The sequence below is a fragment of the Perca fluviatilis genome, chromosome 7 (assembly GCF_010015445.1).
Source record: "Perca fluviatilis chromosome 7, GENO_Pfluv_1.0, whole genome shotgun sequence".
NCBI lineage: Eukaryota > Metazoa > Chordata > Actinopteri > Perciformes > Percidae > Perca > Perca fluviatilis.
Window position 1 is genome coordinate 33296250 of NC_053118.1, and position 14915 is coordinate 33311164.

The 14915-nt window shown below is 39.0% G+C and overlaps 1 protein-coding gene across 1 annotated transcript; it reads right to left on the reverse strand.

Annotated features, from left to right (window-relative positions):
- Window positions 1-3291, reverse strand: LOC120563172 (protein S100-A1-like). Its single transcript, XM_039807321.1, has 3 exons — window positions 3195-3291; window positions 1805-2068; window positions 1-367 (listed from the first exon to the last, which is right to left on the reverse strand). Exons 2-3 carry the CDS (start codon window positions 1934-1936, stop codon window positions 230-232), a joined length of 270 nt encoding a protein of 89 aa, XP_039663255.1. The 5' UTR covers window positions 1937-2068; window positions 3195-3291; the 3' UTR covers window positions 1-229.
- Between the last annotated feature and the right edge of the window lie 11624 nt (window positions 3292-14915).

The window sequence follows — 14915 nt, forward strand, 5'->3', positions numbered from 1 at the left end:
AAAACAGGACGTGATCTTTATTTAGATGGAGGCAAAATGGCAAGAATATCTTGAGTTTGTTTGCAGTGATGTATATATTACATATATATTACGTCATTACATATAATATTATTACAAGTTGCTTCCCCAAAATAACATTCTTAGTATATAAATGTAAAGAAAGGGTTATTGATTTAATGTGAAATATTAGACTTAGTGTTTCTTAAATCTAATCAGGGTGTTCTTGCTCTCAATATTTTTGGAAGAACTCATTGAAGACCATGGTCATTGCAGCAACCATAGTGACATACTCCTGGAAGTCCACTTCACCGTCACCGTCTGCATCCAAGTCCCGCATCATATCCTTGATCTCGCGCCTTTCGCCGCCCTAAAACAGAAGCATCAGGATGAAAATCGAACCAGGAGAGGAATTAGTTTCACAAAATCAAATCTTGTTCCTCAGAATCAGGTTTATTGCCAAAGAAAGTTACACGTGCAAGGAATTTATTTTATTAAGAGTTGGTATGTGTATAGATGAACAAACAAACATGTTAAACATTAATTTGAAATAAACAATAAATACAGAAACGAATGGATTGAGTGCAGAATGTGCAAAAAAAGCAACAATTTCAAATCAAATTTGACTCGTTTTAAAAGTTTATATATATATTTATATATATAATATGGGTTTCTTTGAACCAAAATGCCCCAAAATAACATGGATGCATGGATAGGTGTTCTTTGCAGGTAAAATCTATGATTTTTTTCCATTGAATTTTAGGTGTTTTATTCAATGTTATATTATTATTATTATTATTATTATTATTATTATTATTATTATTGAAATTGTTAAGAGGATAACCCCTTGAGATGAAGCATCTCGTTTTTGAGGGGGTCATTTGAAAACAATGTTTAAAAAAAACAGTATGCTGAAACTTAACTTTGACATTCTGTGATCCATTAGTCAAAAATAATTACTTCTTTTTTTTTTTCTTTTTTTTACTCTAAATTAAAACTAATTAGGTATTAAATGAAAAAAAGTGTGAAAATGTTTCAAAAAGTGACAAAAACGCTGAATAAAAAAAAGCAAAAAAACATGTACAAAATGATGTACATTCCATCCAGGGCTCAGCACCCCCCTATACCATTGTGATTGGTTTAAAGGAATTTCTCCCATCTAGCGGTTAAATTGTATTTTGCATTCAAACGAATAGTGCTCTCTAGCGCCTCGCTTTTTCAAATGCGTGTTGCAACTACGGTAGCCGTTATGTACCAAGAAGCTATGACAACATGTCTCTCGTTTTGGCGACGAGGATTCCTTCTCCTGTGGCTCGGCATAAGTATGATCCTCCATTATGAACTAAAGCGCAGTGCAGGCTTTCAAATTTGCCTGGTTTTGACAAATTTGACAAGTGCCTCTCGCTGATCTCCTTCTCCGTTTCAGCTGGTTTCAGTCACGTGACGCTGGCTCTGAACAAAAAGGCGTTGCTAGTGCTTTATGTCCCGCTCAGCGATTATAGTTTTTCAAAATGGCGGCACGACATGGAAGCCTCCTTGGACTTGCCCGTCCAATGTAAATACAGATAAGAACTTCTTCGCTTACGAGGATAAGTCCGATCATTGGCAGAGGTAATTTTACACCAATGAGGACATATTTATGAATGAAGACATTGATTTTAGCTAATAAAATAAAACACTACACAGTGTACCTTTTAAAGAAATGCAAACAACCCAGAGCCCCCATCCCACAATAGATAAGACCATTAGTCCAGGGCTGAGGAGATAGATCTGGCTATGCGAGACCACGGTGAACAAAGATACTTACGTCTATTTCAAGTTCAGTCTCTAACAGGTTCTTCAGCTCCGATTTGTTCAGCTTGTACTTGTCCCCTTCTTTTCCCGAGTAGGAGTGGAACACCTCGATGAGGATAGCCATAGCAGTTTTCAGTTGAGACATTTTCCCCAAAAAAGAGAAATCACTGCAGTTATCAGGTTGGCAAAGATGTGTGGAGGGGTTGTCGAAGGGCAGAGGGTAAAGTGTTTCGGTGAAGTTTTTACGTGCTGGCACACAGTAGATGCAAACGTTCTCCTGAAAGTTAACACACATTGGAAACAAATAAAGACAAGTGCAAGACATTCTGCATGCTCAGATTCTGTTTGTCAAGTGGGAGGACATCAGAATCAGAATCATTTATTTGTCATTGTAAAACATTGTCACAATGAAATTTAAGTGCTACTCCTTCTGGTGCCTAGAAGTATACATTCATACGCACATGCCATACTCTTCCACAAACCATACCCTCATAGACACATAATGAGGACAGGTGCTTCTAGTGCATAGTAGTATACATTCATACACTTACTCACGGTGTACTCTCACACCAATATTATTATTTTTTTTTAAAGATCACAGTACTGGAAAAGTGTAAATACAATTATCCATCTGCTGATTGTGATCGATAATTGCAAACATAGTTAAAAAGGGAACTTAATTGTTGTTAATTGTTAATTGAGAGCATGAAATAATCATTCAAAAAATAACATGAAACAAAAATGTGACTGTTGTGTCACTTATGGACAGTCATCAAAACAAACACTGGTAAAACAGGCTAATATCTGTGCAAATCTCAGCTTGAAGCCAAAATGAAATGTTAAAACCAGCTTGCAGATGCCAGTCCACATGAAAAGAAAAAACAAAAAGCATATGTTTTAGAAAGGTTTGAAACCTAACCCCCTTGTAGCGATCCTGGGAGCGGCAAATCCCTTACCCACTGCTAACAGGTACGAGAAGAAGGCTATCGAATTTGGGAGGGTGATTGAAGAAAATTAGATTTTGCGTGTGGAAAATGGACTGCTATTTAATGTCCCACTGTGCATTTATGTATATGGGCATGTGTGTACCTTTTTTTTTTTTGGTCCATTTTCTTGCACTCTTGTCCACTTCTTGTCCTTTTGACAAGACACCCTTTTTTCCCTTTCATTTTCGACCATATTTGACCAAATTCAGTTTGTTGTGTAATTGTATTATTTTTCTATGCACTTTTTTTCTAAACGCAATGAACATATTAAAAAACATACGTTTTACCATGTTTCCCTGTTATGCAGAATTTCTTTCTTTGGAACTTTCACCTGACACACGTGATGGCTCTCATCGTTATCACTTCTTGACCTTCCATAACTAAATAACACACAAACACAAAGAAGCAGAAACTCACCTGAACACTGACGCTGACAGCTGCTGGTGGAAGTGGCTTCAGCGCTCATCTTATCAGCTCTATATAGGCTCCTCTCCCCTGTGTGCAAAAAAAAAAAAATCTACGCTAGATAGGTGCCTCCCTCCTTACAGCAGCGACATCATCTGCTGCACAGGTGAGCCCCTGGCCGGGTCACTTAAGGTAAGATGAGTCACAGCTAAAGCATTTAGGTCTAGGGCATGGAAGCCAGCATGTTTAATCCTTGTGTTGTCTTCCCGTTGGCCATGCAACTTTTTGGTTTTCTGGGTCCCAACCCAATCACACCCCCAACCGGCCCCGTCAGACACCGCCTACCAAGAGTCTGGGTCTGCCGAGGTTTCTTCCTAAAAGGAAGTTTTTCCTCGCCACTGGAACAGCCAACAACAGCCACTGCTAATGCTTACTCTTGAGGGAATTACTGTAATTGTTGGGGTTTTGGAATTTATAGAGTGTGGTCTAGACCTACTCTATCTGTAAAGTGTCTCGAGATAACTCTTGTTATGATTTGATACTATGAATAAAATTGAATTGAATTGGGTCATAATTTTAAATTTAAACCGTAAGAAGCTTTAGTCACTTGTAGTGTGTTTAAGCATGAACCATAGGCTGTGAAAATAAGCCTGAACATGAAGGACGAGGCAGTGGGCGACTTTGTAGGCAGGCTGCCCAACCAATCAGAAGTAAGATAAACACAGAGCTGGCTGAACAAGTTTTCTTGTGTTTTGATTGGGTATGCAAGATGCACGTTTTGCCTCAAGCTACCGCCGGGAGTGTGTGTGTGTGTGTGTGTGTGTGTGTGTGTTCAAGTTCAGCTTCTTTTTCTGTATTCACACTTCAGTACTGCCAAGCCCACATTCTCTTTGAGTTTGAGTTCACTGAATTCATGCTCACAGTTCAACAACTGCATAAAAACCAGAGCTCATATCGGTTCAGAAAAAAAGGAAGTCTAGCCCTAGAAAAATCTAATTCATAAATATACATATCTATTATACACATATGCACCCATACATTTATACTCACAAACACATTTAAAAAAAACAATAAATAGCCATCCAGTTAAACCATTCATATGATCTATGCAAGTGCCTTAACTACAGTAAAATTTGCTCAACAACACTCTTTACTTCAACTAGTCGTTCCATACAGTGCTGTGTTGCACAATCTGACTGCTGTAGGCAGCGTTGCTATCTTCAGTGTGTTTGTTACTGCACTGAATTTCTGTATGATGGGTTCTGTTTTGTAGCCGCCTGTTAGTGTTTGTAGCTGCGGTTGGTAGGAGCAGGATGTTTTTCAGATGTCATCTCTGCAACACATTCTCACTCCCATCGCGCTTGTTATGCAACTGCTTGGTCATGTGGCTTTGGCGTTTGTTACTGACGCAAAAAGTCTCCTTTAGCGTCATATTTAGATGCTATTGGTCAAGATGTATGTTTAACCGACATGCGGCACAAGAACAGGACAGTTAAGTGTAGGAAAAGATCGGGGGTGGGGTTACAAAATATACATTTCAGTGAGGGTTAGGGTTAGGGTTAAGGTTAGGGTTAGGGTTAGGCCACAGGTCACAATTCAAAATCTCTGGCAATCTGTCTCTATAAAATATTTATTCTCCTGATTTAACGTTATCTCTGCTGAGCCAACACACATATAGGCATGATTTACTCTTCCTCCTCTTTGGTGTCTTTTGTTTGTGGAAGTAACCTGTGCATGTGGCAATTATTGACCTCAATATAACGTGAATTCATTTATAAACCCTAGGATTGTAATAGCTCATATGTGTTTCAACAAATTCTGCTCATATTTAAAACTGTCTGCACATTCAAAATATAACTTATCCCATCTGCGTTCTCTGAGATTTGGAAAGTCGTGATGTTTTGAGTAAAAAGAAAGTCTTAAAATTAAGAGAAGATGTAATTTAATGAGAATACAGTGACAATATTATTTAAGAAAAAATCCATCTGCTCTATATTCTGCTGTGCATACGTTATTGCTGTGCTGATATGGTAGTTGGTCATCTCATTCAGACCGTCTAAGTGGGTTTGTTCCTGAACCAAAGAATGTAAAAATGAAAGCCTGAACAAGACAAGAAGAGGAGCGGGCAGTGGGCAACTTTGGAGGTGGGCTTTAGGCTCCCTAACCAAAAAACCTTAAGTAATATAATATGTACACTACCAGTCAAAAGTTTTAGAACACCCCAATTTTTTTAGTTTTTTATTGAAATTTTAGCAGTTCAAGTCCAATGAATAGCTTGAAATGGTACAAAGGTAAGTGGTTAACTGCCTGAGGTTAAAAAAAAGTAAGGTTACCCAAAACTGAAAAATAATGTACATTTCAGAATTTTACAAAAAGGCATTTTTCAGGGAGCAAGAAATGGGTAAACAATGTAAAGCTGTTCTGCAGCAATGGAGGTTGATCAACATGTGTTCCAACTTGTCTGGATTACTTCCAACCCCCTCTGTTTGTATAAAAGTCTTGTTGGAACACACTGTGGTACCGTACCCTCGTGAACATTATTTGAACAGTATTGTACTGCAGAAATAAGTGTGTTACCATAAAAATGGCGGGAAAAAGGCATCTAACAATGGAAGAGAGACAGACCATCATAACACTTAAGAATGTTGGTATTTCCTACAGAGAAATTGTGAAAAAAGTCAAGGTGTCAGTGAGTACAGTATTCTTCACCATCAAAAGGCACTTAGAAACTGGGGGAAACTCTGACAGGAAGAGGTCTGGCAGACCCAAAGCCACAACAGAATCCGAAGACAAGTTTCTGAGAGTCAACAGCTTGCGTGATAGGCGGCTCACAGGACAACAGCTTCAAGCACAGCTTCATAGTGGTCGTAATAAGCAAGTCTCAGTTTCAACTGTAAAGAGAAGACTTCGAGCTGCAGGTTTGATAGGTCGAGTTGCAGCAAGAAAGCCACTGCTAAGACGTCAGAATACGAAAAAGAGGCTTGCTTGGGCCAAGAAACACTGCCAATGGACTACTGAAGACTGGAAGAAGGTGTTATGGCCTGACGAATCAAAATTTGAAATCTTCGGTTCATCACGCAGGATTTTTGTACGCCGTCGAGTAGGCGGAAGGATGGTTCCTCAGTGTGTGACATCAACTGTCAAACATGGAAGAGGAAGCGTGATGGTCTTATTAAAATTATATATATATATATATATATATAATAATTGTCTTTGGCAGATTCTAAAATCTAAATAGAGATCATAACTGCCTGCATGCACACATTTCCCCAAGCTACTGCAAGCCTTGCCTGCCAAGCACACTGGTATACCTTTGCAGGTGCGATTCAATACACTTTATGGGTGTGTGTGTGTGTTCAAGCTCAGCTTGTTTTTCTGGATCCACAGTAAAGTCCTTTCAAGCACACGGTTATTCTTTTGCAAGTTTGATCTCCACAGAACGTGCTCTTTCTCACGGTTGTTTATTACAATTCTGCAATTCTCTCAGATCCATCCATTGTAACAGTGGTGTAGTCTAGGTGATATGCAGGTATACGCCCTACACCCAATAAGAAAGCTCCAGGATTTTTCTATACCCACTTAAAAATGCGCAACGATAAGAGAAAAAGGTTGATGATCTGATCCATACTGGGTTCAGTTCACTTCAGTTCAGTTCAGTTTTATTCACAAAAGTTAAAAGGCAAGTACAATCATAAGGCAAAATGCACATATGTGAAATGGGACACATTTCGATTAGAAGCTTGTGTATAAGGGCCCAGACACTAGCAAATAATACAGATAATAAGTACCTGCATATTGTTTGGATAAAAAGGAACATGTATTATACAATAACATTTACAACCTACAAGAAACAAAACCCCTAACTACCCTAACCCTACCTAAGTGGTCCCAATCTGCCAATCTGGTCCCAGTCTTTGATGCCAAGTAACGCCAAGAAACGCTTTGCCCAGTTGGAAAACAATGCAACGGCCAGCACAGGGCAGTTTTAACGCCGATCATGTGCAAGCGGATTAAACGTATTGATCCCAATATCCGCCAAGCAAGATGATATAGGGTGAACACTGAAGTTGCAAACTGATTGGCGGTCAGTCTGAGTGGATTAATCACAATATAAAACATATTATTTGTTGGCCAATTGGCGAGGCTTGCTGCCCGTCATTTCAGATGTTGGATATCTCCAACACTGGGCAAAGGGTAACCAGGTCATGATTTCTGGAAAGATGATTGAGATGGAGATGAACCAGCTGGCCTTTCTCCCAGCTGGACCCAGTCAATGCAAGGCAATGCAAGGCAATTTTATTTGTATAGCACAATTCAGGAGCAATGCAATTCAAAGTGCTTTACACAAGACATAAAAACACAGTAAAAAATTCATACAAAATTTGTAACGGATACATTTAAACAGTTAATATGGAATAAAAAAATAAAAAAATAAAATAATATATATATTGGCTAACCAATATATTGTCTCTATTTCTGTTACGTACTGTAAGAGCAGAGTTAACATATGGTTAAATAGAGAGCTTTTTTATGAAATCAAGGATGATGAGGAAAGACTTTTTCTGTTAAAACAATGTAAAAATACTCTCTCTATATTTACGAAAAGGAGGGAGTACTTGAAACGTTTGAGGATTCAAGAGAAATACTGTACGTGTGTCCGATCTTGTTTAAAGAAGCAAGAAAGCCACTGCTAAGACGTCAGAATACGAAAAAGAGGCTTGCTTGGGCCAAGAAACACTGCCAATGGACTACTGAAGACTGGAAGAAGGTGTTATGGCCTGACAAATCAAAATTTGAAATCTTCGGTTCATCACGCAGGATTTTTGTACGCCGTCGAGTAGGCGGAAGGATGGTTCCTCAGTGTGTGACATCAACTGTCAAACATGGAAGAGGAAGCATGATGGTCTTATTAAAATTATATATATATATATATAATTGTCTTTGGCAGATTCTAAAATCTAAATAGAGACCATAACTGCCTGCATGCACACATTTCCCCAAGCTACTGCAAACCTTGCCTGCCAAGCACACTGGTATACCTTTGCAGGTGTGATTCAATACACTTTATGGGTGTGTGTGTTCAAGCTCAGCTTGTTTTTCTGGATCCACAGTAAAGTCCTTTCAAGCACACGGTTATTCTTTTGCAAGTTTGATCTCCACAGAACATGCTCTTTCTCACGGTTGTTTATTACAATTCTGCAATTCTCTCAGATCCATCCATTGTAACAGTGGTGTAGTCTAGGTGATATGCAGGTATACGCCCTACACCCAATAAGAAAGCTCCAGGATTTTCCTATACCCACTTAAAAATGCGCAACGATACATAAAAACTTAGTTTTGTGACAGAACTTTCACTTAAGCTATTTGTTTTCGCCAATAGGGGTCGATTAATGTGATCCGCAAACTGACCAAAGACTAACGTTGTATACCCGCTACAATCAATTAGACTACACCACAGCATTGCATTTGCTGTCCTTAAAATAAAAAGTGCCATTTAGTGTCTGCATGCAGCACCTGCAGGCTGATAACTGTGTACTGTGGTATTGTTCATTTTAACAGATGATTTCAATGTTGCTCAACAGCCATGGTGTACATACACTGTACCTCTGTATGGTGACTGAACTGCTTCTGAAGAGTTCAGCCAAGTTAAATAGTGAATCTGTTGTTGTCTGTACAGTGTACCTGTGTTTGTCTTTTGAGACCTGTCCAACGGGAACGACGTGCTTTTATCCACTCACAGTTAGACATATAACATACTGTGTGATGTGTGGGTGAACTGAACATATCTACATTACAATGTTGTAGCTTGCACAGACTGAAAGTGACCGATTTAAAACAAGGCACTTTGACTATACACACAATACACACACAATTCACAAATTTATTCACAAATACCACTTGAAACATTACAATAATACAGTTGGGGGGGGGTACAAGATTAATTGGGTAAAGTGAATGGGTCCCCCAAAGAAGCTAGAAAAGCTTATAGGTGGGGGCCCATGATTCAATATAAAGTAGTGGAACAAAGTATAGAATACACAATTTCCACAAATGATGATGACTAGATGCACGCGAAAGGCGCTCTAGTACATACATGACATTACATATACATACAATCATACATACATCCCAGTAGTCCATGAAAAAATAGTTTTACATTAGATATAGGTTAATAAGAAATATTTTTTTAATTGTCTTTTAAAGTTGGAGATAAAGGGCAACACCTTGAGGCCATCATCAATCCTGTTCCAAATCATGCGCCCCCTACAAACAACACTCATACTTTGCGCGCGCACATAGCTCGCAACATTTTCCTGATATAAGTGGTTTGATTCTCGTTTGGTAGGTGTGCTGGGGGCTGGAGATAGGAACAAGACTACTCAATCTAGAGTTCATCCTGTTGACAATTTGAAACATAAGGCAGGCATTATGGTATTCATTTAGCTCAGTCAGTCTTAGTAACTCAAAACGGTGAAATAGAGGTTTGGTGGGGGAATTTATCTCTGACCAGGAGAGAGCCCGTATGACTTTCTTTTGCAAAGATATAAGTTTTTTAAGATGGCTGGTGAAAGTGTTACACCATATCACATTGCAATAGTTAAGGTGCGGTTCAAAGAGAGATTTATACAAGGTGAGAAGGGCAGACAGCGGAAGAAAGTGTCTGATCTTATAAAACAAGCCAACATACTTGGACAATTTATTTACAAGATAGTCAATATGACATTTAAAGCTGAGAGAGTCATCAATGAGGACCCCCAGGAATTTAGTGGAATATACTCTTTTTATCTCCTGCCCATTTATGTTAATCAGGCAGTGATCAGTCTTTTAAATTTTTTACATGATTTAAATAAAATGTAATTAGTTTTGCTCATATTTAATGACAGTTTATTACATTTAAACCAGGAGTCCACTTTAGTTAATTCTGAGTTTATTATATCTTGTAGAATAAGTGGGTTCCTGTGTGATGTAAACACATTTGTGTCATCTGCAAACATAATTTTATGAAATATTTTAGAGGAATTTATGAAATCATTTATATACAAAATGAATAAGAGTGGCCCTAAAATAGAACCCTTGGGGACCCCCGAGATTATAGACTGACAAGTAGAGTTATGGTCATCGACATGGACATACTGTTCCCTCTCGAATAAATAACTTCTGAACCATTTAAGTGTTTGACCTCTGATACCGTAGTGATGCAATTTGTGCAGTAAAATATCAAAGTCAATTGTATCAAAGGCTTTTGAAAGGTCCAAGAAAATACCAACACCACAGTTTCCCTCTTCAATGCAGTCATGTATTTGTTCTATTAAATCGAGTATTGCCATAGAGGTTGTAATCTTTTTCTGAAACCGTATTGAGAGGGGACAAGAATATCCAGCTTTTCAAGATAGCCACTGAGTGTCGTGTATACCACCTTCTCCAGTACTTTGGAGAAGGTGGGTAGAATAGATATGGGCCGGTAATTGCTCAAATCATTTCTGTCACCCGATTTGAAAATTGGAATTATTTTAGCAATTTTTGTTCATTTTGGTACAGTGCCAGTAAATAAAGAAAGGTTGATGCAGTGAGCCAATGGCTCTACAATGACATTTGCAATGGCCTTTACGATCTTACTACATATTCCATCTACACCTGCGTGTATGAGCTCCTCAAGTCCAAAATGATCTTGAGGAGCTCGGTACTATCTGTTGGTACCATAAAAAATGAGTTAATGTAGCTACCAGAGAGAAAATGCTTAAAAGTTAACACCCTGGGGTTGATTAATCTTCTTAGCCAAATTTACACCTATTGAAGCAAAATGATTATTAAAACTCTGCACTAGATCAGCTTTAGCATTAACAAAGTCAGGCAGGGTAGTAGGTTTATGTCTCCTGTTGAGGACTTCATTTAACACATTCCATGACCTCCTGCTGTCCCCTGTGAAGCTTGTAAAAGTTCAGTGTAATGGCATCTTTTTCTCTTTCTTATGATCTGCGTTAGTTTATTTTTGTAAGAAATATATTTCTCTTTATTTAAGCTAGAAGGGTTTTTTATGTAGGATTTATAAAGCATACTTTTATATTTAATAGACTTCAAAATTCCCTTTGTAATCCAAGGGTTCTGGAGGGTAGTGCTGCATCTGACAGTCTTCTCAGGGATTGTATCCATGATGGATTCTTGGATGATCTTTATCAGGCTGTAATATGCTGTATCAGGAGTCACACTGTCATAGACAGAGTCCCATGACTTTGCCTGTAAATTAACAATTAAGTACTGTAAAGTTCTATCGTTGATGATTTTAGATTTAATTTTTGAGAGTGGAGGAGAGAACGATTTGCCAGAGCCAAGAAATATTACAATAGTCACTATGCCCTGATTTGAAGGATAACAAGATGAACTCAGATAGTTGTTTTATCCGACAGTCTGGAGTCACAAGACTGCTCGGATAGGCTAGGCATCTTATCTGATCAGAAGTATGTTGTATTAAAGGTGTGCCTCTAAGTTAAGCAACATGAACAGTATCATTGCTGTCCTGTGAAAACCTTGTTACCACCTTTTCAGGGTATTAAAACGTCAGTTAACTACTTTGTGACAGTGTATTTTTAAGTAATCTATTGGGCTTTTGTGTAGTTTAAGTACTAAGATTTTTTTCTCAAACTATAAAGGAAAACCTAATACAATACTAATAGGCTTTCACTAGATAGTGATGATATGCAAGTTCACCGAGTCAACTCCTGTGACCCCAGACTGTCTGCAAAATCAGAGAGGTTTATTTGGCACGGAGGTCATAATGAATTGTAATCACTTAGATGATCCCTTAGCATTTCATCTAGCACCATTACTTACTTTGTGTTGTGAATGAATACCTGCAAAACTAATGATGTTCCCTCTAGCCTCAACCATACTTTGTATTTAATTCTAATTGGTGAATGTTAGTAATATAACAGCTTTTGTTATTACAAAAAGTGATACAAAATACAAATGTTTACAGGCTACACTGTTTTAGTGTGAGTTGCCTAGTGTTGGAGGTATCGGCCGTATAATGTCTGCCTTCTCTGCAATATAATGGATCTATGTAGATGACACTTGACTCGTGGTGCTTAAAGTGCCAGAAGAATACATTTAAAAAAAACTCAACAGCAAGGTCCCGGTTACTCAAGATAATCCCCAGACCTGGTTGTGAGCAGTTTCATATAGGAAAAAAGTTCTTTATATTGAACTACACCCATAATGTCAGTAATTTGCTCTGAATATTAAAGGAATACGCCACTGTTTTTTGAAATAGGGTTATTCACCGTCTCCTCTATATTTATATAGGTGGGCAAACGCATTTTTGTCTCACTGCATGCATTGTCTTAGTCCGGCGCCGCCGCCACTAGCTTAGCTTAGCATAATGAATGGAATCCTTTGTTGCCGTTAGTATGTCGTGAGTAAAAGTGACCCAACAACAAAAAAACAAAACCTAATTACTTTTGTGGCCTGCGTATTCCACGCAGTAAAAATAGCAATGCAGATTAAGACTAGACGATTTCCTAGGCAGATATTGACTTGGGACTATATTGGGTGGAAGTAGGCTACAGCCGAAGCACTGCTACTTGGGGCACAGAGATATCGGGCAGCTGCCGTACAAGTCACTGTTTTCTGGGGGTGGGCACGCAAATGCCACCGCCCCCCTGACTGAGATCCGTGGGGGCTCTTTTGGATGCTTTTATATACACCTTAGTGGTCCTCCTAGTGGTCCCCAATAATTATTAATTTTAATACTGTATCTGAAGTCTCTTTTATATAGGCCTTAGTGGTCCCCTAATACTGTATCTGAAGTCTCTTTTATATAGACCTTAGTGGTCCCCTAATACTGTATCTGAAGTCTCTTTTATATAGGCCTTAGTGGTCCCCTAATACTGTATCTGAAGTCTCTTTTATATAGGCCTTAGTGGTCCCCTAATACTGTATCTGAAGTCTCTTTTATATAGGCCTTAGTGGTCCCCTAATACTGTATCTGAAGTCTCTTTCCCAAAGTTCAGCCTTGGTGCAGAATTACAGCCACTAGAGCCAGTCCCATAAGGAGCTTTCCTTAGGATGTTCCATTTCTGTGTCTGTAGCTATTGAGAAGGAGAGATGGGGGGGGCAAGGTGGAAAGTGATCGGCCCATCTGAGCTTTCATTTTCTCAAAGGCAGAGCAGGATACCCAGGGCTTGGTTTAAATCTATCACCATTTCTAGCCACTGGGGGACCATAGGCAGGCTGGGGGAACACATATGAATGTTTAAAAACCTCAAAGTGAAATTTTCATGCCATGGGACCTTTAACATAACTGCGTCAAACGGGACGCCAATAGTCCCGAGCAAGCATGTTTAGATAAAGTGCGTTATATGGCGATGGTGCAGTGGATATGACACATGCCCTTGGTGTGGGAGACCAGAGTTCAATTCCCGCTGTGATACATCAACCAATGTGTCACTGAGCAAGACCTAGTTGATCCAGAGGTGTGTGACCTCTGATATATAGCAATTGTAAGTTGCTTTGGATAAAAGCGTCAGCTAAATGACATGTAATATGACACTAAAGGAGACTATTAGTGTCAATAACAAAGGCAACTGACCAAGCTGTATTTTACAAGATAGGAGTGAGAATCTGTTGACTATGTAGTCCTAATGCTTTAACTGACAATACTTGACAAATTTGACTCCAGCCCTGACTTAGGAGTGGAGGGGGGATTTTTCCATGTACAACCGCTATATGCACTATTTTTTCATGATATTTGATTATAAAATGACTAACAATCTTTACATTATTTGGAAAAAGAAAATGATGGAAAAACAAGATAGCTGTCTTCATCATTCTGAAACCAGGACAAATGTTGAGGATTTTCACTCCTGCCACCTGAAGAGAGGCAACTATAGTCTGATGTTTCTATTTTTAGGCAACACAACAGGTAGGGTAGGAATTTGGAGCCTTTTTTTGAGTAGAGTTCAGAGAATGAATGGCATTATTTCCCTAGTAAGAGAACTTTTTTTTGGTCCACTGATGTACTGGGCCAGTCAAGAAGACTGAGGGGAAATGCCAAGTCAAAGGTATTTTAAAAACCCTTAAAGATTCAGGGCTTTTTAGTAAACATTCAGCTCTGGAGCCCAAGCAGCCACCCCCTTGCTCCACCACTGCTTGAAACCCCTAGAAATTAAGGAGCCAGTCATAGTATATATGGTCCATATCAACTCTGATTCATTTAGGGGATTGCTGGAAGATCCACCAGATGTCCCTCATTTTCGGCTGGATGTTCGTTATCTTCGGCTTTCTTTGTGTTGTAATTTTAAACGCCGGTGGATTTCTGAGGACTCTGGTTAACTGCTCCTCAGATCTCTGCAGGGTAAATCCAGTCAGCTAGCTAGACCTGGCCAATCTGAGTTTCCTGTTTCACGGTTAAAACAACTTTTGAACTTACAAATGTTGCACCAAAACAAGTTCCTTCCAGAAGCCATTTTGCAGAGGCACTGTTGCTCTGTCCAGCGTCTTGAGCCGCCCACGACAATTGTGATTGGTTTAAAGTAATGCCAATGAACCAAAACAAGCTTTTTCTCCCATCCTGCAATGCTATGTGGACTAGCCAGACCCTCCTCCGCAGCGTTGCGGAGGAAGGTTTGGCACTGCAAGACTATAGGAAATAGGAACTGAAGAGCACTAACTTCTTTTACACTTCTCTGTCTTTGTAGTCCTGTTTCCTGGCATGTGTTGATTATACCAGCCTCACTG

Bases quoted from the DNA above. Each gene is read 5' to 3' on its own strand.
- LOC120563172 (XM_039807321.1), bottom strand. From the start codon at position 1,936: ATGTCTCAACTGAAAACTGCTATGGCTATCCTCATCGAGGTGTTCCAC. The intron at 368-1,804 runs GTAAGTATCTTT...CTTCTGTTTTAG, and splicing joins AGACTGAACTTGAAATAGAC to GGCGGCGAAAGGCGCGAGAT.